The 25,014-nt window shown below is 43.6% G+C and overlaps 1 protein-coding gene across 1 annotated transcript; it reads left to right on the top strand.

Annotated features, from left to right (window-relative positions):
- Nucleotides 1-5,946: 5,946 nt before the first annotated feature.
- Nucleotides 5,947-24,706, top strand: PLA1A (phospholipase A1 member A). Its single transcript, XM_033052559.1, has 11 exons — nucleotides 5,947-6,022; nucleotides 7,596-7,797; nucleotides 9,826-10,003; nucleotides 10,718-10,826; nucleotides 13,931-14,032; nucleotides 14,840-14,929; nucleotides 15,760-15,927; nucleotides 17,805-17,894; nucleotides 18,339-18,447; nucleotides 22,248-22,412; nucleotides 24,421-24,706. The coding sequence occupies exons 1-11, from the start codon at nucleotides 5,950-5,952 to the stop codon at nucleotides 24,503-24,505; spliced, it is 1,371 nt and encodes a 456-aa protein (XP_032908450.1). The 5' UTR covers nucleotides 5,947-5,949; the 3' UTR covers nucleotides 24,506-24,706.
- The last annotated feature ends 308 nt before the right edge of the window (nucleotides 24,707-25,014 follow it).

A 25,014-nucleotide genomic window follows, 5' to 3' on the forward strand; every position in this document is an offset into this window, starting at 1 on the left:
CTGTTGCTAATCTTACTAGCATTACAAAGAAGAATTACAGCAATTGCCAAGCCTTACTGTAAATGCCCAGAGGTCTTGTATTTAAGCCACTTCTTTCAGATTTTTTCTAATTTCTTGCCAGTTCAGAGCTTGTTACCAAAGTCTTCCACAAGCTGTCTGTATCATCCAAAGAAGCCTTATTGCCTTGTCTTCTAAATTCTCTTGATAAACAAGATGAAAAGAAACTTATTCTTTATATAAATCACTGAAGCAAGCAAGTTGTCTTTTCTTGATATAGTCTATTTTTTTCCCTCCCTTACTATATCTTTTTTCTCAGAACTAATAATATTTTTAAAGATACCAACTTTCTGCTTCATTTAAACATTCATTTCTTTTGAAGCAAAGATAGAAACCATGTAAAATCCATAAATTTGTGGAAAGTGTAAAAGTGATACTATTTTGTTTATCTTAAGCATTAACAGTTGTTTGGCATTTTGCACTAAATCTGTTATAATCTTAGTTTATTTTTAACCTTTTTGCTTTCTTCATGCACATAGAAAGATACCCTATAAACTTTTGTGGAATTACCTCAGGTAGTCATCAGTATAACAAAATGCAATTTTTTTTTCTGAAAACCTGCTTATTTCCTTTAATAAATGTCTATTATAGAGCACTCGAAGAGCAAGTTATTGCCATGAGCATAGATTTATATTCTTAAACTTACTTTTGCTACATTACTAAAGTGATACTTTCACTGTAAACAATGAGAATAATATTTAAGACATGGTGTAAGTAGTTTTGAGGTAAAAAAATTCTGCATCGCTCTTTGGATTAGAAAAATTATGTATTGTATTTTTTTAATGGTTTTTCCTCCCACATAGCTATTATTTTCTTTCTCCTTGCATTAGTTCCAAATTAAAACAAATTAGAACTACTAGAATCAGTTTTCAAACTTTGGGATTTGTAAGTTTGTGATTTGTATGTTTGTTAAACACTTAGTGCTCTCGAGGCATAAGGAGTAGGACCATAGAAAATATTTTATAAGGGGCGTTCCTCAAGAGAGACTACTGCAGTGTTTGTAACTTTAATTTTGCGTAGTTTAATATAAGATGCACCTTCCCAGAGAGAGGAGTGAAACTTTTAAAAATTAACTCATCCTGGGGCACCCCCTGGGGACGATCACTCTGACCTTTGAAAAACCATAAAATATAATGCACAAGCTTTGTTTTCTTTGTTGAATGAATTTAGTGCCCAGTCATCTTCTGCAGAGATGGTCTAAGCACGAGAAAAGTTAATATAACATTCAAGTAATTATTACTTAATTCTCTACCCTGCTTGCAAGGAAAGAGTTAAGAGAAGACTGCAGGCAAAGTCATTGCCTGCTGCCAAACTTGATTGTCATATTGCCAAAGAAAGCTTTGGAATGCAAATGAAAAAGAATTTTACAGGGAAAAACCATGAAGTTTTGAACCTAAAACATTCTCTGAAATCTAGTCCTATAACTCAATTTTTTTGTTGTGTTCAGCAGAAAAATTGAAGAAATGTAACAAAACTGTTCTAAGAGCAAAATGTTTTCAATGAGATCTGGTAACAAAGAAACATGTCGACCCTGAATTAAAAATTGGCAAAAGTCAACAAACTACTACCAAATAATGCCGTGTTTAGCCACTGAAAAATCAAAACCTGGCCATCAACCTGGTAAAATTAGAATCCAGTCGATAAAATACAGTGAAACGGTATACAGACTAGATGAAGAGTAAAATTAAGATCAATTAGAAGAAAACTAGTAACTGTTATCTATAAATTTGATATAAAATCAATAAATATAAAAATATATATAAAACACATAAATAAATATAAAATCTATAAATCTATAAATTTGATAATTACTCCAGGTAAAAAAACCTGCTGCCCTGAAAGAAAAGCAACTCAAATACCTGAACCACTCTTCTCACTAAACATGAAATCAATTAGAAGAAACCCCACTGAAAAACTGTGGGACATAACATGAAAATTAAAACCCTATCTAAATAATAATAATGTAATGTAATTAACAACTTGTTACAGTTAGGCATACTCTTTGCCCAAGTAGTTTCTTTTTTTAAGCATTCCAAACATCCCTGCACCGAAAATAAGGAGAATTAATTTAGGAGCAAGAAAACTGCAAGCAGAAGATTTATGCCTAGATGTGATAACTATTTCTTCACTTTTAGGCTCTGTCACGTTGTAAAAAACTACAAGAACGTTTTGTTTTCTTTTAATATTGATCTGTGGATGCTGAGTGGATGTTTCAACCTCCTTCACCTGCAGCCCACTCCCAGTGCTGAGAAGAGTCCAGGTATAGAACTTAGAGCCTCAAAGCATGCTCAGCTCCCAGCAGCTTGTCTGTCCTGGGGAGCACCAGCACAGCTCTGTGCTGTGAGGGAGGCTGTCACCACAGCTTTATCTCTCAATCTTATCTCTCCCAGTACACTTGTACCCCACATTGATTGGAACAGCTGTGGTGGGCTATTCATCTCCCCTTTGAGAAACCTCAGCTTTTCACTTCACACAAAAGAATCAGAAAAAAAAATTGGCAGGCATGGATATCTCTAAGCAGAGGTCCTTTCAGAGTAAACAGTAAACAAACAGTTATTCCAACTCTGAGGGGTTTATTTCCATCTCCTGCTGGAGTTACTCTAAGCTCCCTTAACTCATCGCTGAAGGTTGCAGCATGAGCTGGAATGACACTGCATCTTGAGCTGAACAATCTGTCTCATTCAGTTCTTACAAAAACAGAATAATACTGATCCTTTCTTCATAGCTGTGTTGGAATGTCATGATATGTGACTCACAAGTGGAGACAGGCCCATCCCATAAATTCCTTTTACTCAGTGACAGAAACTCACATGGAGCCTTTCTGTCCCTCGATTACCTTTTCCCCTCTGTTCTTAATCTCTGACAAGTGTCAAAGGGACCTCCTTACCCTGTAGAGGCTCCAAGTCACAGTCTTTATGCCAGAAATATAGCATGGCCATCTTCCTGAGGCACTCTCCCGGCAGAAGCACGTGTTCCCTGCTGCTGACTCATCCTCTTGTCAGGTAACATATCCTCCCAAGTTGTCAGAGGCTTTGGATCAAATCATGTTGCTGGGAGGATGCTTGCACACTACAACTTTCCTGTAGGTCATGAAATCTTGGAGGTTAGGAGAGAGAAATCTGAAGCAGAGAGTTTCACTTTGAAACAGGTTATTTTAGGGTGGAAGAAACCTCAAGAGGTCACCCATACGCACTTAAGGCAGGTCTATGTTTTTCCTACTGAGCTGCTCCATGCTGTAGATGATTAGGGCTTCATAGGGCAGAGAAACTGAGAGAGAAACTTGAACCTGGAGGTTAATGCCCTCACCTAAGCTCTTCTGCTTGGCAATATATGGTAAGGATGCATTTTCCTTTATGCATATTTATACAGGCATACTAGGTGGAAGATACAGTAATTTCACGAATACAAGCCGCATGGAGTATAAGCCGTGTTTCTGGTGTGTTGGCAATGTTGATGTCTTTGTCAATAAAAAAGCCGTACCCAAATATTAGCTGCACTTTCGTTCGCGGCGAACTTTCACAAAGTCATCATTTAGTAACACAATCGCGGATCGCTGGGGCTTACTGGCTTACTGCTGACCTTGGAAACATTATTTCCAAGTGAAAAAAGACACAGACCATAGCTGCGGCAGTGTGCCCTTTATTTACAAGCCGAAAAAGACATGAACAATAGTGTGGTCATTTTGCGAGCATTCCCAACGGATCTGCATTGCCTTTAAACAGCAGCTCATCCACGTGGGCAAGCGGCCGAGCTCCGAGCGGAGCCACACCTCTGTGCCGGCACAGCCACCCCGCTCATCTGCACGGGCGAGCGCCCCCCCCACCCCTCTCCATGCGAGCCGAGCGCTCCCCCCACCCCTCTCCTTGTGAGCCGAGCGCCCCCCTCACCCCTCTCCATGCGAGCCGAGCGCCTCCCCCACTCCTCTCCTTGCGAGCTGAGCGCCTCCCCCACCCCTCTCCTTGTGAGCCGAGCGCCTCCCCCACCCCTCTCCGTGTGAGCCCAGCCAGCCACGCAGCCGCACAAGACTGAAGACACTTTAAAAAGTACAGAGAAATATCACACACTTTTATCAAACTGCCGAGGTAACTCACCAAGGTAACTCACCCCGATAACACCCCCCTTCCCTCAGTAAAGCCGTCATCCACAGGCAGGCAAGAAGCTGTTCTCTGATTGGTTCATCGTCGGAACACCAGGAAACCATGGATTTCAAACCATTTTGGCTCGGGACAGGACCGGCATGGTACCAGGTAAGGGCAGATACCACATTTTTGTTAATAAATTAGCCACCCCGGAGTATTAGCCGCACTTCTGGGTTTCCACCAACATTTTGGTCTAAATGGTGCGGCTTGTAGTTGTGAAATTACTGTACATAAAATACAGTAATTTCAGGATTATAAACCACACCTGATTATAAACCATCCTCCTGGGTGTTGGCAACTCTTCGTTCTTTGTCCATATATAAGCCGCACCTGATTATAAGCCACACGTTACAACACAGAATGTGATAAAAGGTGTCTATTCTATCACCATCTGTTGAAGGTGGGAGCAGTGATCCTTATCTCCGTGGGAGATATTCTGCTAATGGGCTATCCATTGAAACCAGGCAGGGCATTGTTCTTTATCTTTTCACAACCAATCCTTCTTCTAGAGAGTCATTTTCTGCTAATGGCCCATTGAGTCCCACTGTGTGACTGATAAAATTACTGCATCCCATTGGATGTTGCTCCAGCCAGGGGAAAGAGCCCAACATTTCTTACCAAGACAAAAACAGAGGTTTTGGGACACTAAGGTAGCCCCTTTTTCCACTGGACTCCAGAGGAAAACCGTATTTCTCCACATCACCACTGGACCTCCACAGGGAAACTGCACCTTCTACAGGACCTCTGCTTCAACTGAACCACATCTGCCACTGCAAGGGGACTGCAACCACCATTTAATGGGACTGCTACCAACACCCTGCCTGACGGGGTGTCAGGTTGTACTCTTTGTCAGGGTTTGGAGTTTGTTCCTTTATAGTACTGTATTTCTATTTTAATTCCCCTAGTAAAGAACTGTTATTCCTAATTCCCATATCTTTGCCTGGAAGCCCCTTGATTTCAAAATTATAATAATTTGGAGGGAGGGGGTTTAAATTCTCCATTTCAAAGAGAAGCTCCTGCCTTTCTTTGCAGACACCTGTCCTCCAAACTAAAACAGCAACTTTTCATTCTTTGTTCATATATAAGCCGCACCTGATTATAAGCCGCACTTCGGGTTCGGACCAAAATTTTAGTCAAAATGGTGTGGCTTATAATCATGAAATTACTGTAGTCTGGGCATGTTGTGGTGATACGGCCACCAGTTAAATTTTAACCTGTCTTTCCCCTCACTTTTCATACGTAATCTACTCCGCTGTTCTGCCTTATTTGCACTGCTACAAGTATCTGACCAAAAGTAGAAATACAGGAAAGACAGCAATGCAGCAGAAAAATATGTTGCAAGGCTGATATGAATCTTCCTGGCATGGACTTCCTGTGAGGCCTTATGATAAACCAGCATCCCTAGTCAGAATTTGGCAGAAAGGTCTAGGTAGCAAGGATAAAGCACTGTAACTCTATCGCTTGCTGGCATTGGTTTCACTGGATGATTTTTTTAAGTGAGAAGTTTCCCTTGAGGAAAGGGAGGTAGGGAGGAAAGAAAGGTCAACATCTCCTTTAACCAAAAACTCAGTGAAGCCTCTTCTTGAAATTTTGGCTAATGATTAAGAGCAGTGATAATTGCTCAAAATCCAAATTTGGTAAGTTTCCCAATAGTGCACAGGCTGATTGATCATTACAGAGTCATTATCTGATCATTAACCACAGCAGTTTTTCTCCTGTACAATCCTTATACCTGTACTGGACAAACAGGAAGATGGTTGAAGATCCAAAGAGAAAACTGCTCATTGTTCTTACTGTCCTCTTGCTGCCCAGCTCAGCACAAACAGGTAAGAAAAACATGAGTGCCTGGGAAAGGGATTGAAGGTTTTACTGAGAAGGATCTGAATTCAATTCTCCCTAAACAAGCTGTATGTCAAGAGGTCCTAGCAGTAATCTTGTTAGGTGTCGGGGAGAAAAAAATAGTGAAAGAATGGTCTTTTCTTCTTTTTGTTTCAACCGCTCTCAGTGATTCCATTCCATTAACCTGATTTACATGAATGATCCAGGTTTACCACAAAGTGTAAAGATGCAGAAAAGGGACAACTTGGTCTGGCAGTGGCATCTCCTGCTTCAAAAGTTCAGCAAGTGTGATCTGCAGTAGCCGAGAGAAAATAAACATATGCCACACTTCCATTTCTTTAACTGTACTGTCAACAAGACTGCCTTAGAGATCACATTACAGTTCCATGTCACCTGGACCTTCACTGCAGTGCACCTTTTGCCTTGCCTTTACTGATGCCTTAATCTTATGCCACTTCTGACACACACCGTGCTGGCACTGGACCCACTTTTGCTACTTAGACTGGCTCATTACCCATATTTTTTCCAAGCTGATCTCTAAAAATACTTCTTCCTTCCTTGTCAGTGCACAGGAAGACAACAGTAAGGGATAGTCATATCCTTCTAGGGGAATCTGAATATTGATTAACCCCTTTGTGCTGCCCAGTAGGCCATGTTTTGTCTAGCCAGTGTAAAGTATCTTCTGCGGGAAATTGGGAAGCTGGTTGTTTGATTTAAGAATACATAAATGAATAATTATTTTATCATATGTCAGATTCAAGGCTGTTTCACTTCCTCCAGTCTAGAAAGGGAAGATGCATGTTTTGTCATTGCAGCAGGATGCCACTACGCCAGCTCTTAAAGTAACACTGCTAGTGACACATACTGCTGAACTTTTGTGCTTGCTTTCTAGCCTAAATTTGCTCAGGTGTTTTACTAGCTATGGGTGGGATGTTTATTTTTTTCTATCTAGGTCAAAGTGCCTTCCAGCAGCAACTTTTTCCTTCTCAAAAAGCATTTTCATCCAGTAAATGTATCAATTGTGAAATTGTCATTGGCATATTTTTTCATCGGTATTCTTATATTTTATCATCGGCATTCTCATACTTATTTCTATTTTTTTGATGCAATTGTCAGTTAGACTTGTACCTTCCACTAAGCCTACCAGAATTTGAATAGAAATTTTCCTATTCAATCAGCAACCCTGTCAGCAACCATTTTAAAAAAAATCTAACAGTTACCTCAAAAATGTACTTAGCTGGTGTAGGTGGCCAATCTGCTAAAAAAACACAGCAAAATACCACTCACCTCATGGTAAAACAACTTTCAGAAGTCAACACTGGTATGACATCCATGGTTATTTTCCCAGACAGACCTGGAATTCGATCAAAGGATAAAAGCAACTTTATCAGTCAGGTAAAGTTTCTAGAATTGTCTGATTTTAATTTATGCTCCATAGTTTTAATCTTTATCAATAGAAGTGAAGTTGCTACCTTCATTTTCCTAATTACTTAGAATGAGCGGGTTTTTTTCTGTTGCACAGACACAGACTAAATGTGCCACTCCCTCCACCCTGTGCAGGGAATACAGACAGACTCTCAGGGCATCACTGCACTGGCTTTGAGACAGCCAATTTCCTACGGGGGAGCAAACTTAAAGTCCAATTTCTTCTGTTCACTTCCTCGAGCCCCAGCTGTGGAGAGCTGATTTCAGCTGATGGTGGCATCAAGAACTGCAGTTTCAACAGCAGCCTGAAAACCAAAATCATCATCCATGGCTTCAGGTGAGAGAAAAAAAGAACACTGTGACTAAGTTTTCACTGGTAAATCAAATACTGCGGGAACATTCCCAAACATTGGGTGGGCTGGCATGCAACTCTCCTGCTTGTGTGACCTTCTTATCTCCGCAGCAGAGTAGAGTAACTATATGCAAAACAACTGCTAAGAACAGACTCTGGCATTCTCAGACTCAAATTGGAACCAGGAATTTTCTGGGAGGCTGTTGGTAGAAAATGTTGCTGATACCCCATATTACAGCACAACTTGAAGTCTTTTAGTTTGTGACCAGTTGCCTTTTCTTGTGTGTGCTTCACACTTTGAAGCGTAAAAAAAAGTTAGAAATTAGTATCAAAATCTTTTTCTTTCTTTCTCTTTCTTTCTTTCTTTCTTTCTTTCTTTCTTTCTTTCTTTCTTTCTTTCTTTCTTTCTTTCTTTCTTCCTTCCTTCTTTCTTTCTTTCTTTCTTTCTTTCTTTCTTTCTTTCTTTCTTTCTTTCTTTCTTTCTTTCTTTCTTTCTTTCTTTCTTTCTTTCTTTCTTTCTTTCTTTCTTTCTTTCTTTCTTTCTTTCTTTCTTTCTTTCTTTCTTTCTTTCCTCCCTCCGTCTCCTTTCCTTTCCTTTCCTTTCCTTTCCTTTCCTTTCCTTTCCTTTCCTTTCCTTTCCTTTCCTTTCCTTTCCTTTCCTTTCCTTTCCTTTCCTTTCCTTTCCTTTCCTTTCCTTTCCTTTCCTTTCCTTTCCTTTCCTTTCCTTTCCTTTCCTTTCCTTTCCTTTCCTTTCCTCTCCTCTCCTCTCCTCTCCTCTCCTCTCCTCTCCTCTCCTCTCCTCTCCTCTCCTCTCCTCTCCTCTCCTCTCCTCTCCTCTCCTCTCCTCTCCTCTCCTCTCCTCTCCTCTCCTCTCCTCTCCTCTCCTCTCCTCTCCTCTCCTCTCCTCTCCTCTCCTCTCCTCTCCTCTCCTCTCCTCTCCTCTCCTCTCCTCTCCTCTCCTCTCCTCTCCTCTCCTCTCCTCTCCTCTCCTCTCCTCTCCTCTCCTCTCCTCTCCTCTCCTCTCCTCTCCTCTCCTCTCCTCTCCTCTCCTCTCCTCTCCTCTCCTCTCCTCTCCTCTCCTCTCCTCTCCTCTCCTCTCCTCTCCTCTCCTCTCCTCTCCTCTCCTCTCCTCTCCTCTCCTTCACATCTTTCTATTTCTTTCCTTTTATCAACATTTTTTAGTTAATAAGTATTTTCTGTAAGATTATTGTCCCTTTAAATTGTCTGCTTGTATTTCATGCCCAATATCCTGCATTAATGAGCCTTTAGAACCCCAAGTAGACAGATTATCCTTCTGTTCTTCAAAGTGTTGGGATTGGAGCTGAGTTCTTTTAAAAACTGACATAATTTTGCAAGCTTCTGTGCCATTTTTCAGTCAGGTGTGACCATATAATATTATTTGTTTCGAAGCGCAAAAGCCTGAATAGAAAGAGCATAGAAAACCAGGATGAAACCACAGCAGATGTTGCAGGGTCTTCTCAGAAAACCAGCTGTTGCCTCCAAACAAGATAGCGCACTCTTCACCAGATGGCAGTAGGGAAATGGGAAGAACAGAGCCTCCTTGGTTTTCCTGGAATTCTTTGACATAGATTCTTTTTTCTGATTGTATAGAGATGAGAATATGTAGCAGTGAAAGACCAGGTGATGTGGCCAAGGACTTCCAGCCAGTGGCAGCAGAGAAGGATCCAGGTTCCCAGTCATCTCACTTACTCCTGGTGGGCTCTGTGGTGGCTTAATGAAACACCACAGAGAGACATCTCAGCCTAAGCCCTGCAAATGTTATCTCATTTGTTAAAATATCTGATTTCCTCCTGAATCAGAGCATTCTGAAAAGTATTATTACACCACCGCAAAAAAAAATCCAGATGTGGGTGTCTGGTACCAAAAATAACTTTCAGTTACCGTCTGACAGCCTCCTCTGAGACATGCAAAGCTCCAGCACCAGTGAACAACGCAGTGGCACATGCCCTGCTTGGGGAACACCTAACATCCTTGTCTCTGCTGAGTCCACAGGGCTTTGGGTACCAAACCTTCCTGGATTGAAGGGCTTATCCAAGCCATACTGCACAACAGCCAGGTGAATGTGATTGCGGTAGACTGGGTTTATGGGTCTACAGGAGTCTATCCCTCCGCAGTGGAAAATGTCACACAGCTGGCCCTCACCATCTCCCAATTCATCAGCAAGCTCCTGGTAAGCCATTGCGCATTTCCAGTGTAGGGAGCATGTTCAGGGAGCTTCTCCGAACCTGCTGTATACAGGAGTTGCACAAGTGGATATTTTATTACAGATTTTTCCTTTTTCCCTCTTTCAATCCAGGCTTGAGCATGTCACCATTTTTCTTCTTCCTTTTGAGTTTTGACACTTTCTGGAAAAATCCCAGTTGTCAGCTGCCTCTCCAGTTCAGAGCAAACCTAAGGCCTGCCTTGGGTTTTCTCAGATCCATATTCACTGGACAGTCTTCTTCTGCTGAGAAATTCTGCCCAGGAAGCTGGAGGGAGGGAGATTTGAGGCTATGTTATATTTGCTCTGGGCTGCAGATACACTTCCCAGCATGTGGAAATACCCAGATGTGTCCCATTCTGTTCATGCAAAGCACAGCTGAACAAGACTTATGCAATCAGGGTGATGAATCCTTGTGTTAACCAGCCACATGTAAACCCTCCATGAAATGTTTGTGGTGCTGACCAACCTGTTTAGGGCTGGGTTTGCACCTATGGACCCGAAGAAAGGTTCTGAAAAACAGGAAGGGCAATACCCATAATTTCCTTAAGTATTTGGTTTGCCACTGTACACCTCTAAAGCAATCCTATATTAGGAGAGTTATAGAGTTGCTGTGTGGGCTGGGACAGGGTATTTCACCTTTCTGCTACAGAAACACTAATTTGTATTATTGTCACCCTGCAGGCCCTGGGAGTCTCAGGGACATCTATCCACATCATTGGAGTAAGCCTTGGAGCACATGTTGGGGGCCTGGTGGGGCACTTCCATGGTGGTCGCCTGGGACAGATAACAGGTATCATCAAACTGAGTGTGGGGTCCTCACCTGTCCTTCAAGAGAGAAAATGGAAGAGTAAGAAAGGGGAGTCATTCAGAGTGGTCTTTCAATTTTGTAAGGGCTCACTGGATCCAAGCAAATGGGCTTCTTCCTAGATTCTGAGAGTACCTTTCCAACATCAGTCCCTTCTATGCCGCCAAAAGAACACAAGTATTTGCAAGAACGTCCCTCCACCTCTGCTACACTCTTCAAATTGGTGCCAGCTTAGAAAAGTACAAGCCCTCACGACTAGTGAAAACCCACAACACCCAGAAGCTTTGCTTCCAAATTACAGCATATACATGTGGTTCTTAGAATTAAAATCCACAATGCAATTGTGGGTGGAGCAGCAGGAGTGAGCTGCTCTGCAGGAAAATGTGAGCTAATAGCCAAGGGGGTAGTAAGGTGGGCAGTGGCCTCACAGACAAGGGATACAGTCCTACTGTGTCTGGGCAAGAAGAGCAGAGTAGGTCCAGTGACAAGTACCAAGGTCATCCACACTCCAGTGATCACCAGGCAAGTTTGTAGTGACAAGACAAGCCCAAGATCAAGTTGGGAAGTCAGGACCAAGCAGGACCAACAAGGCAAAGGCCAGGGCATGGCATCCCTACCACACAGCTCAGGCAAGGAACAAAGGCAAGAGCCTGGGCCAGCATTGGGAGGACCGAGATGAGCCTGCTTGCTGTTCTCCCCCACAAGCTATCTGTTTTCACAGTAGGCTGGTCTAATGCATTCAACTGTATTAAATCAGAGCTGACCTTAAACACAGCCAGAATCTGGGGTGTGAGGAAGAGGCTCCACTGGGGAAATTGCAGAGCAAAATGGTAATAGGCTGATCCTGTCATTTAGAGTTTTTGGTGCACTCAGGACCTCTTCGGGCTTTAGGTGTGGAGTATTAATAAAGTCACAGAATCATTTCGGTAAGAAGAAACTTTGGAAGGTTCTAGTAGACACACCATCACCATCACCCCTCCTCAAAGTAGGGCTGCATTGTATTGTCAATGGTTTTAATAAATTCTGGGAATCCCCAACAGTAGAGATTCATTTTGATAGGAGGGGAATGCCACTAAGAAGGGACAGACATAAGTCTCCAGTAGTGTGGCCTCAGCTCCCAGTCTGCCTCAGCCCGTGCTGGTATGTCTCACAGAGAGGTCTCACTGCACTCTTGGCAGGGCTGTCCAGAGAAATGTTGGTTCAGTTTTCACATCTACATAAAGTCTACATCTACATGTTACATGAAATACAGGCATTTCTTAAGAGGAAGTGAATTTCATGTTGAGCCCTTGTTAAAGCTGTGAATCAAAGTTTACATTAGGAGAAAACTAGAGTAGCCTCTGTCCTGCACCATAATTTTATGATTAGTGATGCCTTCAGATTAGCAGACATATTTCTGTGAAACTACAGTAATTAACTTCAGAGTGAAACACTCTTCCCCTTTATGTTGTCCACATGTAACAGAAGCTCTGTAGAGTTATTTATTCCATTTTTAAGTCTGCTAGAATACAATCCCTTTTCCACATTCCTGTTTATCCTATGATTTCATAGGCACACTGGGCATTGCAGATTCCAGTTCGGATTTAGGAGCCTGAAGACAGGTTGGGTTAGACCCAAGATATGCCTGATCTCATCTCCTGCCTCCTCACACATATGCGTACACTCACACAGGAATTTGACCCCAGAGACACAATTTGTTGAAGTGTTTTCAATTGTCTAAGAGCTCTGTGGAGCAAAACCAGAGGGAGTTTTGGATATCAGCACAGACTTTATTTCTCCAAAGTCATTCCTGTTCTAGTGGATATCTCCCTGTGCAGGAAAGAAACTGGAATGAGCAGCACTTACCAAATTTAGAAAAGAACACTGTGTTTCAATACTTGCAGAGGAAATGAAAGTGCTTGAAGGAATTAATTTGCATGTAGAGCTCCATTGAATAGTTTCCTTAGCAAAGATGTGCATCTCAATGCAGTTTATGCAGCTTGTGCTTGGAGAAGGAAGGGGTAGAGGAGAGAGGATAGAAATGTGCTTGCCTTGGAGCTGTGCTAGAATTGACTACTGTTCATATTAGGTTTTCCCCTCCTCACTAAGAAATTTATGCCACACTAAATAACAATTTTCAGTATCTTTTAAAGCTTTTAATGACAACTTTTTCTGTAGAAGTGGGGGGGGAACCTCTCAGCTTTTCGTTCATATCAAGATTAAAGAGCATTAAAGTCTTATTTTTAGCTTTTATTTACAGAAAGAACAGGAAAATAAGATTTTTTCCCTCCTTTTCCTTTTCTCATTTGTATATTGTTGATATTGCCTTCTCAATGGAGAATTAATGATACTGAGTCCAAAGCTGTGAAACCAGCCATCTCCAAGGTTAAGTGGCATGTGGAGTAGACCTGCTTCTTAAAGTATTGTTGCCTAGAAAGCGAAAAAAAGTCTTGTGAGGTTACTTTCTATGAAACAAGAACAGGATAAACCTCAGATTTTTTAAAATTTTAAATCTGCTTCTTGGTATTGCCAATGATACTTTTCTGTGTTCTTTTGAGTCCACAGAAGTTACTCTAGGAGCAAGTTTTAGGCATTTATTTGTGGGAAAAGGGTTCAGAAGCCTCTTTGTTTTAAAATTATTAGGTAATATGAAACTTTTGTAATTCCTGAGTTGGTTTATGCCTGGGGTGCTGAATTCACCACCTAACTGCTGGATCTCCAGTGACATTTCTCAGACTGTAGTGCTAATGGACTTTATAATACAATATGGGAAAGCATTAAAGAGTTTGATTCTCTTTCACCAAACCTCTAAGAGACACTATGCACCCACTCTGTCAGAGCTATTTAAAATTCAGTCATGGCTTTACAGCCTAGAACCTTGAGTTAAAACTCTGCTAAAAGGGTGTGGAACAGCAAAGACAATGCAAGGAAGCTGTAGTGGAAGTTGACTCTGTCAGAAACTATTCCAGAGCTCAACTGCTGAGACCTGGGAATAATTTTTTACTTCTGCCTTCCATTATTTTTAAAATTTTAGATAAAATAACTGGTCCAGAAATAAGAAAGAGAGGGGCTGAAGGTACTTATTGTTGAGGTGTTTGATTTTGTTACAGCCCTGGATCCTGCAGGCCCTAAGTACACCAGAGCCAGCCCTGAGGAACGCCTGGATCCTGGGGATGCCCTCTTCGTGGAAGCCATTCATACTGATGCTGACAGTAAGCTGGCTTCTGTCTTCCTCAGCCTGGGTTTCTGTTCTTCCTGACATCATTATTGCTAAGTAGTCTGTAGGTCGTTGTCCCTTTTTTCTCAGACTACCGTGAGTTCAAGTTCTCTGTGAGGAAGTTTCTTGTTAAAGGCTTTGATAATGAATTCATACCCCAGAGCACTTCAAACAACAGACAAGTGGAGATTGGTATAGCAGAGTGAGTTTATGCAGAATCATCTTGGCATGACTTTTACAGCCTGAAGGGAATTTATAAGTCTATTCTTACCTTGTTTTTTCCCACCTGATGTAAAAAAGGTGCTGCCCAGAGTGCTGTTGGAAAGTAACAGAGTTAAACCAACAGCTGAAGCAACAACAAAGTAACTTCTCTAAAGCTCTGAGGATCTACATAGACAGAACACGTGCCAAAGAATAATGTGGTGCCCTTGAGTCACACTATTCGCCCGAAGACGATGAAAACCTCTACCAACACAACTCTCAATCATCCTTCATAATCTCACATTTAGGCTGTGGTCAGTTTAGTTCTCCTTTACAAAGAACCAAGAACCAGAGTCATTGAGGTGATGGTTAAGACACTGTTTCCAGTCATTTTGATGGCAGGGCGTGGAGCATGTTCTGCTCCATGCATCAAACCTGCACATGTAGAAGTAGAAAATCTGACCTTGATGTCTCCAGCTTAGGGTTGGCTCCAGTACTATTCCAGTACTCAACCAATTATTGGGACCTGTCGTCAACATGTAGAGTAGAGCCTACAGAAGAGCCAAGCCTGAGAATGAAGTGGCATTTCACCTCCTTTCAGATTTCGGGATCCGGATTCCAGTAGGCCACATCGATTATTTTGTCAATGGAGGCAAAGATCAGCCAGGATGCCCCCGATTCATCTCTGCAGGTAAGGACACTCTCTGGCCCAGCAAAGAGTTTTCATGGCCATTTAGCAGACTCTGAAAATGCTGTTTGGCAAGCAGCTCTTGCTACAGCCAGGGTAGTCAGAAAGTGAGACAAACATATTCACAGCCACGTCTATTCTCAGCAGTACAAGAAGCAGGTGAAATTAAAATCATGTACTGATCAAGAGTCTTGGCAGCACCACCGTCAAGAAATGAGATTTTGGTGATGCTTCTCTGTGACACAAAACCCTAGCTTCAGTAGAGATGACATTTTACTAGAAAGGCTGTCAGGCAGCGCTAACAAAAGCTGCTTTTTGTTTTCATGCTGGTAGTTGTGTCTGCTTAGAGAGACAGTTTGTGCAATTACTGTCCTTTTCTTCTAGAGAAGAGGACTTTCCACAGTAAACAGTGTGGGCTCATTAACATTCAAATATGTTCCGCATGAGTCAGCAGCATTGAGTTAGCTTACCTGGGATACCTATGATACCTCATTTGCTGTAGCTGGGGTTTCAGGGCAGGTGGGAGTCAAAGCTGCTGCACCCCCTTACAGAGAGATTGATTGATGGCCTGATTGATGGGACACTGACAGAAACATGACAGTCCTGGGGCCCCTCTCTTCTAAGGGATTCAGTCTGAGAGACAGATACACTTCTAACTTCCTGCAGAACTTTTCTTGCAGTGGGATTGGGTTTGTAGCCACAGAAATGCCCTGCGAAATGTTATTAATGGGAAGGTGATCACTGCAGTAGGAGTGTTGCTTCTCTCCTAGTTCCTTGGGAATGAGCAAAAAGCCTGAAGCCAACACTTTCTCTGGTTGATTTTTTTCTTGCAGTCTATAACTTTCTGATCTGTGATCACATGAGGGCAGTACATCTCTACATCAGTGCCTTGAACCATCCCTGTCCCATCGTGGGGTTCCCCTGTGCAAGCCATCAAGATTTTCTAAATGGTCATTGCCTGGACTGTGCAGAACCCTTCTTGTCCTCCTGTCCCAGAATAGGTACAGTACGAGTCCTTCCCAGAGCAGATGACAATACATTCCTGATGGTGTCAGTGCAAAGCACAAGATGCAGTCCAGATTTCTCTGAACAGTATTTGCTTTGGATCTGTTTGGGAAGAATGAGAAGCTGTTTAGTTTTCAGGCTTCTATAGATACATTATAAGAGCTCATATTTTACCCATGGTAGAACAGTCAAAACTTGAACATTTCTGATCTTTAAACATTTTTTAGGGCCCAGATATGTGTTGAAAGAGAGTTTTCAGAATCATCTGCCAGAATCAGTGGCAGTCAGCTCCAAAAAATGTCTTATTTAAAGAAGCAGTTGGAAATTTTAGTTCAAGCCTGAAATCCCGTTCTTCTACACCACTCAGTGTTGCTGAGTCACTTCTTTTTCATAAACTTCTGCCATGGTCACCCCAAAGATGAATTCCTTGGAGTGGGAGAAGGCAATAGATGCCTCTTTTTGGCTTCTGAAACTGGGCTGTGGAATGAGGAAAGGAGGTGTCTTCTGCTGGTATTTGCAGTTATGGTACCAGAGGAACTTATAGAGAGGCCTTTTTTGGTCTAGGTGGTCTCAGATCAGCCACCTCTTCCTCATCTCACCAAACCATTTTGCCAGCTATTCAACGATGCAGGCCATAAGTGATGGTGGTTTTCTCATTTGACCAAGGAATTACAGTAATTTCACGATTACAAGCCGCACCATTTTGACTAAAATTTTGCTCCCACACTGGAAATGCAGCTTACACTCAGGGGCGGCTAATATGTGAATAATTTTCTGACATTTCTAACCCCGGAAGTGCCAGCTAGGGTGCCGAGCCGAGCACCTGCCAGTAAAACCCGGCTTTATGCGGTTGTTACAAATTGATTACTTTGTTTCGCGGCGGATGGAGCCGGGCTCCGCGCAGGCAGCACAGGGGGAGGGGAAGGCAGGGGAGCTCCCTCCTTCAGGCAGCGTAGCCCAGGGGAGAGACGGGGGACTCCTTGCTGCCATCCCCGTGGCCTGGGGGAAGGCAGGGGGCTCCGTGCTGCCATCCCCGCAGCCCGGGGGGAAGGTGGGGGGCTCCCATCCTCGCCTGCCGCGGGAGTGGGCGGGATCCTTCCCCTCCTGCTGCCACCGCCGCGGGTGCTGGCGGACTCCTTCCCCTTCTCCAACCACTGCTGTGGGTGCCGGCGGGCTCCGTGCCCCCCTGCCACCACAGGGCAGTGCCGGGCGAGTGAGCCCAGCGGCAGCGGCAGCCGGCCCTGAGTGGCCCTGTTGAGCGGTAGCGCCGAGCTGGGCCACCTGGCCCCGGTGGCAACCCTGAACAGGCTGAGCCCTCACGGCCCGAGCCGAGAGAGTAAACAACCTGATCCCGCGATTCTGTTACTAATTGGCAACTTTGTTGCACACGGGTCCTCGCTGCGAACAACAGAGCGGCTTATAATTGGGTGTGGCTTGCGTATGAACAAAGAATGAAATGTTGCCGACACCTGGAGATGCGGCTTATAGTCAGTGTGGCTTGTAATCATGAAATTACTGTAATTTTGCCTTGTGTTTGCACTGTCATTTACATCTGCACTGTTTCCTGACTTGGTAGTCTTTAGCCTTGTTCATTCTTCACAGATGCAACTGATAGCACAGTTTGTTAGCAGAGGAATGAAAAGAAAGCCACCAGGAGGTTCTCTGGTGATGATTTCCTGGGGTAGCCAGAGGAGGTTTTTGGAAGGAATGTTAACTGTCAAACAGGCACCACAAACTTGTACTTGCTCTGATTTGCACTGGTGTAAGGAAGGGATCTGTTCTCCAAGACAGGCAGGATGAAGGGAGGTGACTGATTATATTTCTGTTCTGTCATTCATGGCTTTCCCTGCACTGACTTTATTTCCTCCTACAGGCCTGCTGGAGCAGGCAGGTGTCAACATGAGCAGGCTGCCACAGGAAGTGAAGGTTTTTTTAATGACCAGTCCTTCAGCCCCATTCTGTGGTAAGTAGCATGAGAGAAAAAGGAGCCAGAAGGGCAGATCCTCTGAGGAGCCCAGGTAGTTAGAGTACACTACCCCATCAGAAACAATTGCTGTGGGCCATGGGGCCTGAGACACACCACTGAAGAGCAGTAACCCTGCACATCTCCTCCATAAAGGCCTTTCCAACAGATTTCTTAGTGTGGGCACAGTCCTGAACTAACACAGTCACATGGTTTCAGGGCTGAAGTAAAAGGGATTGAGAATGCCTGTCTGTTCACACTGGGCTATACAGACAACATGCCCCCTGTGCCTCACATAACACAGAGACTTGATTCTTTCTTATGTCTGTTTAATCTTTTCTGCTGGTGGGGCCAGGGAATAAGTGCTAGAGCCCCTCTTTTGTCATGGGTAGGTCCTACAGATAGCACATGTCCTCACTCCCACATTCTTTGCTTCTTGCTCAGTCTACCACAGCCTGGTTGAGTTCCACTTGCAGAAGAAAAGAAACAGAGTCACCAGCATTGAGATCAGTTTCAGCAGTAACAGCACCAAGGATACAGCCAAAATCACCATGTGAGTGACAGTGCATGTTTCTGGCCTGTTTTTTCCCAGCTCCATGAGTAAAGATGTTTATCCTAGTCCAGGAAAAGCACAACAACAGTGTATTTCCCTGAATGATGAACCACAGCCTTGTTTCGTGCGTCCTTCCACATTTTCCCTAAATGCCCTCAAGAATCAGGCACGTGCTACCATTATTCAGCAACCCTGACTGGGTCCATGTCTTTCCCAAGCACAAAGAGCAGTAGTAACACCTTGGGAGCCCCAGATTTGCATACTTTTGTGCGGCTACACTGGCTCCTTTTTCACACCATACCCAGACCTGGTGCCACTTCAAATTGCAATCACTGTCAGATTGTTATTAGCCCTGCTCTGGCAGACAGAGGTGGCTTACAGCAAAACCCCAATCCACCAGAGGCTCTAGACAGATGGACTTTGTGGCTTAGATATTTCTCTTGATACTCAAGAAGACAGCAGCTGCAAAGAGGAGACAAGTGCACCTCAGCATAGTCAGAAATGTGTTAGAAGCCTCTGCAGTAATGCAGCAATGCTCTCACTCCCATTGCAGGCAAAAACAAGGGGCAGGGGACCAAGATCCACAGTGTAGAGAGAAAGATGACTCTTGAAAGCACGATCCTCCACCAGACTGTGTCTGAATTAAAAGATCAGACTCCACAGCTTCTGCAGCTCTTGCCATCAGGGGATCTCTCTACCATAAAAAATTCCCCAGAGTCTTCCTCACTTCTTACTACTTGCCCATTTCTCTGGACTGGGAACCACAATGCAGCTAGCACATGCTTCTGGCTGCATCAGGAAGCAGGAAAGCAGTCTGATTAAGAGTCCCAGACTGCTTTCCTGGGATCATAGGGGTTCCAGTGCTGGCTCCCACACAGTCCTTACTGATAAGCCAAAATATTGTGGCCTGGAGCTAATGGTGTTGTTGATTAAGATGTGAGCACCAGGAGGTAGGGGAGAAAAATGGGGAGGGGAAAGCCACACTCTAGGGTACTCTCCAGAGTGACACATATGCTTGGTTACAGATTTCCAGCCAGGCACCACAATCTGGGTTTGTACTCCAGCCCAGTGGAGTTCAATCTGTTCAACTCCTCCTGGTTTAGAAGCCAAATCTGCCTTTTCCACAGATGCAGGAGGGAAGAAATAGTAATACTCGGGTCAGATCAGGACCCATGTGGCTTCCTTTGGCAGTTGCTGAACATCAGGTTTGGTGGGAGTCAAGCCAGAGGTATATGAGCCCTGGAGGGAAAGGCTGCCTGGGGAAGTGAGCCAGGCAGGCAATCCCGAGGCTTTGCTGTCCCCTCCAGTTTTAATGAGACAGTGGAGTTAGAGGAGGTTAACCTATCCAGAGAAGCCCTGTGGCGGGGGATGGGATGGGGAACAGAAGCTATGCTTTTTTAAAATGCCTTTCTTAGAAAAACAAGGCTAAACTGAAAACTTTCCTTATACCAATAAACCTACAGATTTGAGGGTATAAAATTGAAGATATCCTTTTATTTCCCACTAGTAGCAAAGGGCAAATTTCCTTGCTGTAAGCAAAGCTCAGCCTGCCAGTGCAGTCAAGCTCAGAGTATCAAATGGACATCTAAACATAGATCCTCACATCACAGCTCAGACACCAATTGATCAGTGACTTATCTCAGATGATCTGTCATGTATATGATCCTGCAGTTTCCCAGAAGTGCAGAGGGACTAACTTGGAAGCTAAGATCAGCTGGTCTCAGACTTTCAGCAAAGGACTCACATAGTTGTGTCTTGCCTCACACTGCTCTTCTCGTCTCCTCTCCCAAATATCCATTCCAATCCCACTCCTCCCCACAAGCTGCTCAGAATGCCCCAAGAGACATATCCCCAAGCTTTAGTAGGTGACATGGGCCTGATGAGTGAGGAGTTTGTTACACAAGACACTTCCCAGCTACACTGCTGTGTGCTTACACGTCACATCACATCACATCACATCACATCAACCCCCATATCCAAGAAGACCAGCCAAGTCTCCTAAATCCATCCAAAGGCAGTGCAGAATTGGACCAAGTGTCAGTCCCAGGAGTGGCTCTTTCAACATGGTCCTCTGTCCATGGACAATATGCCATAGAGAGATGGCCTCCATTTTCCATCCATTATTCACATTTTTGAAGGCACAATTTTACCATGCTTCTTATTTTTAGCATCTTCAAGCCAGACACAGACACACAAAACCCAGCAGCTACTGCTGCAGTCTAGGGGAGCGACTGGGTGTGCTGGTGTGGGTTGGCTGCTGTGAATGCTGCTGACAGGATGTGCCTGAGAGTTACTTCAGTTAGCAGAATTGTAGGCTCTTCCTGACCCTTTTGTCACGTCTCCCCTTTCCCTGCCATCATGTTTTTGATGAGACCAGATGATTCTGGTGATGACTGGAAAGGTTGACCTAGAACAGAGACCAGGCAGAGCAAAAGGAATAAAATAGGTGTTTATTGAAAGGATATATTTGGGCAATGCAAGAGCCCGGTTGGGGCTACGCCCAAGTTGAATCCAAAATGGATCCTGGTCAGAAGTTTTTACACTTTTATAAGTTTTGGTTCATCTGCATGTTGGGGTCAATTATCCAACCACAGCCCCAGGCTATGAAGCATCAGCCCCCCTGGCTTGCCCCATTCCCTTAGCTTTTTGGGTACTAGCTGTCCTTGATTCTCTAGCTGGAAAGGGATGGTTTTGTCTAACTACACTGTGAAGAGAACTCACTAACACACCTAATATGAAGTTTCAGAGTTACACACTAAGCAGCAGAGAATTTGAAAAATACAAAAGCTAAAACCAAAGGCATCACTTGGACCATGCCAAGCTAGCAGCACATATATCATTCTTCATGAGCACAAGGACATCAGTGATCTCCATGCTCTGGAAGGTGCCAAGTAGATGAAGTAAGTGTAAGGCCCACTAGATGGACTCCATAGAAGGGACTTAAAATACCTGGGCAGCACAGATCTGTGGCACACAACTCGCTGTGCTCTGGTCATTGGCTCATTACCAAACCTCTGTCATTTCTCAGTTCACATTGCCTGGGTAAGAGCATAGGGATAGACAAAGGTCCCTCTATCCAAGCATTCCACCTTTAACATGATCAAAAGCAAGCAGCTAGAGAAGAGTATAAAAAAAATCTCTGTGTAAGCATGTAGCAATACTTCCCCAAAGAGTTTCCCTGTGTCTAATTACATCTCAGGGACTTTCAGAGCCATAGATGAGATCTTTATCCTTACTAGCTTTTGTATTCCACAAACCTGTCCCATCCCCCTCCCTTAACTTGTACAGTCATGTAAACTTCCTGGCATTTACAACATCCCAAAGCAAGGATTTTAACATCTTGAAAGGACTGGTACTCTGTGCAGTGTGCATTCTTTTTGAGCCTGCCACCTCTTAGCTTTCTTTGAGGACCCCAGTTTGTGTACTGGAAGAAATTATGAACAACTGATCCCCATCCATGCCATTCACCATTTCACAGATGTTGACTTATCTACACTTACCTCTCTGTGGCAAGCTGAGCAGTGTTTCAATCAATATACAACAGTAAGAAGAGTTGGTGATTGAAGGAAGGATATTTATACAGAAATATTCCTGAATACAGAGATAAAACTTGGAGAGGTAGCCTGTAAGATGCTTGTGCAATAACTTGTTTTGACAAATGAGTCTTCTCACTCCATTTTATTACATGAGGGCTTCACAATAATGCTGCAGATTCCTCCAGTGTTTCCATGGATCTGCATGTGGACTGTATCTGCAGGTTGACTGAAGACATCCCTCAAATTTCTCATCCTGCCTTGCAGACCTAAGGACCAGGAGACAGGCAAACAGCTGCTGGCCCACCAAGTTCCCCTCTGCCAGATAAATAGTATTACCCTGAAGTATATCCCCAAGAATCGTTTTTGGAGCAAGGATGAGCCATTCGTTGTTGGCAAGTTCTGTGTAGCGCCACTGCCTCTCAATAGCAGGTAAGCCTCAGGAATGTCATACAGGGATTAACTGACCCTATGGATGAAGCCTGGGGTTTGAAGCAATGCCTTTTTCCTCCTATTTAGGGAAACATGTGAAGAGATCTTTCCCATCACCTCTGTGTCCCTATGTAACTCATTTTGTATTTGTGAAAGAGAAAAGCTACAAAGGTAGATTTCTAGGAGTTTTCTAAAATTCTTCCCCCAGGATAAAATTGTTGTGCCATGGAAGGACTAGGGTTGCAGCTTACATCACCTTGAAGATACTAAAGTCACAAACTATGGCAAAAATTTGTATCAACTAGAATTTATTCCCTTGTCCTTGTTTTCCCTCTCCATCTTCCCCTGTCCACAATGGGCCCCCATCTAAAACATGACAGGTGAAGATTTTTTAGGATGAGACAACAGGAGACAAATAATATATTTCTGTATCTTATACTGAAAGGTTTATAAAGCACTAAGGCTATAGACAACTATTTTGGCATTTTATAGGTCAAACATGGTTGAGTATATATCTTTAGCCTTAGTTACTTTCCTGGAATAAAAGTAGCCAAGTCCTTCTCATCCTGAGAGAGATAATTGTCTTCTCCATACAACACAATATTCTTGACAGGAGTTTTGCGGATCCAAAGTTCTTGCAGGCAGGACAAAACTGTGTCTATACTGACATTAAAATGTCCATCCACATTGCTTCTGAAATGCTGGCTCAAGCCTGAAGCAAGCAAGTGGATACTTCAAAGCAGGTTCAAATTCTGTTTTGAAGGACAGTAAGGAGGCTGTCCTGGTTTGGAAGACAGGTGTCTGCTAAGAAAGGCAGAAGACTCTCTTTGAAATGAAGAATGTAAACCCCATCCCTCCAAATTATTATAATTTTGAAATTAAGGGGCTCTCAGGCAAAGATATGGAATGGGAATAACAGTTCTTTACTACGAAAACTAAAATAGAAATGCAGTATTATAAAGAACAAACCCAAAACACTGACAGAGTCAGAATACAACCTGATACCTTGTCAGTCAGGGTGTTGGTAGCAGTCTAATTTAATGGTGGCTGCAGTCCTGCTGGAGTGACAGATATTGTTCCGTTGAAGCAGTGGTCCTGTAGAAGGGTGCAGTTTTCCTCCGAAGGTCCAGTGATGATGTGGGAAGGTCTGGTTTTCCTCTGGAATCCAGTGGAAAAGGCTGCTTTGGTGTTCTAAATATCAGTTTTTATCTGGGTAGGAAAGGCTTGGCTCCTTCCCCTGGCTGGAGCATCTCACAATGGGATGATGTAATTTTATCAGTCATACAGTGGGACTCAGTGGGCCATTAACAGAAGATACCTCCCTGGAGGAAGGATGGGTTGTGGAAAAGATAAAGATGACTGCCCCACCTGGTTCTAACAGATGGCCCATTAGCAGATAATATGTCCCACGGAGATAAGGATCACTGCCCCACCTGGCTTCAACAGATGGTGAATAGATACTTTTTGGTCACATCCTGCATTACAACCCAAGACAGAGGCTGAAGTTCTAGGCAGATAAAATATATCCAGTAGGCCCATATAAGAGAAGAAAAAAGGCATTCCTATAAAAATACCAGGTACTCCCTTAAGTATAAGGAGTTTTCCTTAGTAGCATGTTTTGCACTCTAGAGTTGGGATGGATGTGTTTTTATCACTTATGAGTGGGACAGCAAGGCACGTTGCCTGAAAGGGGTGCTAACCTGCACCCTTGGAAGCACTGGACTCAGCTTTGATACAGATAGAAAGCTGTAGAATTGCACAGGCTCACAACTATGCTCCTGTCACTGTGCTGGGAGCAATCAGAGCAACAGTGGTGCTGCTCAGATCAAGGGAAAAGTGAAGGACACAAACCCATGCACGCCCTTCCAGCCAGTTCATGCCAGCCAGGGCACAGCATCCCGTTCACTACCTCTTGCAAAGCAGTGCAAGAACCTTGCTTGCTTCTATGTTAGGATAGTAACCTCCACCTGCCAATGCCCAGGCTGACTTCTCTGTGCTCTTCCCACAGCAGGATAATGTCATGTCTGCCCTGGAGCCTCACCCTCCCCAGCAAAACAGACATCTCATATGACCTGCCTACTGCTTGTACCTAGCTCTGCCTTCAGGATACAGAGAATCAGAAAGGAGATCTAAACCTTTTGTTGCTCTCTGCTCCCAGATGAGAGCAGACTGGATGGGTTTTTCAGTCCCTGCATTCGGGGGAAGATGTCAAGCAAAAGAAGCGTGTGAGAGATTGACAAATACAAGGTTAACTGGTTACAGCAAAATCTTCCAGCTAAAACACTGGTTTGACACTTTTGTCTCACAGGTTCTGTACCCAGCACTCAAAGTGAGACAGGAAAGTTATTTACTCTCAAGGTTTCAATCTGTATAAAAGAATGAATGGACAATATCACTCTTTTTGTAGCGGGAGTATTAGTATAATTCATTAGTGTTTTATATTAAACTGTCCTGAAATCTTCATATTAAAGGTGAGAGGTACTATTTTTCCACAGCCAGGGGAAACTGTGTGGTCCAAGTTTGGCACAGGAAGGAGTTATTCTTAGCCAGAGCTCCAATGGGAAACTCACTAGTCCCAGCTACAAGATGCTTTCAGAGTGAG

Source organism: Catharus ustulatus, chromosome 2 (genome assembly GCF_009819885.2).
Source record: "Catharus ustulatus isolate bCatUst1 chromosome 2, bCatUst1.pri.v2, whole genome shotgun sequence".
Lineage (NCBI taxonomy): Eukaryota > Metazoa > Chordata > Aves > Passeriformes > Turdidae > Catharus > Catharus ustulatus.

Coding starts and splice junctions, on each gene's coding strand:
- PLA1A (XM_033052559.1), top strand. CDS start 5,950: ATGGTTGAAGATCCAAAGAGAAAACTGCTCATTGTTCTTACTGTCCTC. Junction 14,930..15,759: donor CCCCCGATTCATCTCTGCAG/GTAAGGACACTC, acceptor TTTTTCTTGCAG/TCTATAACTTTCTGATCTGT. Junction 17,895..18,338: donor TCCTTCAGCCCCATTCTGTG/GTAAGTAGCATG, acceptor CTTCTTGCTCAG/TCTACCACAGCCTGGTTGAG.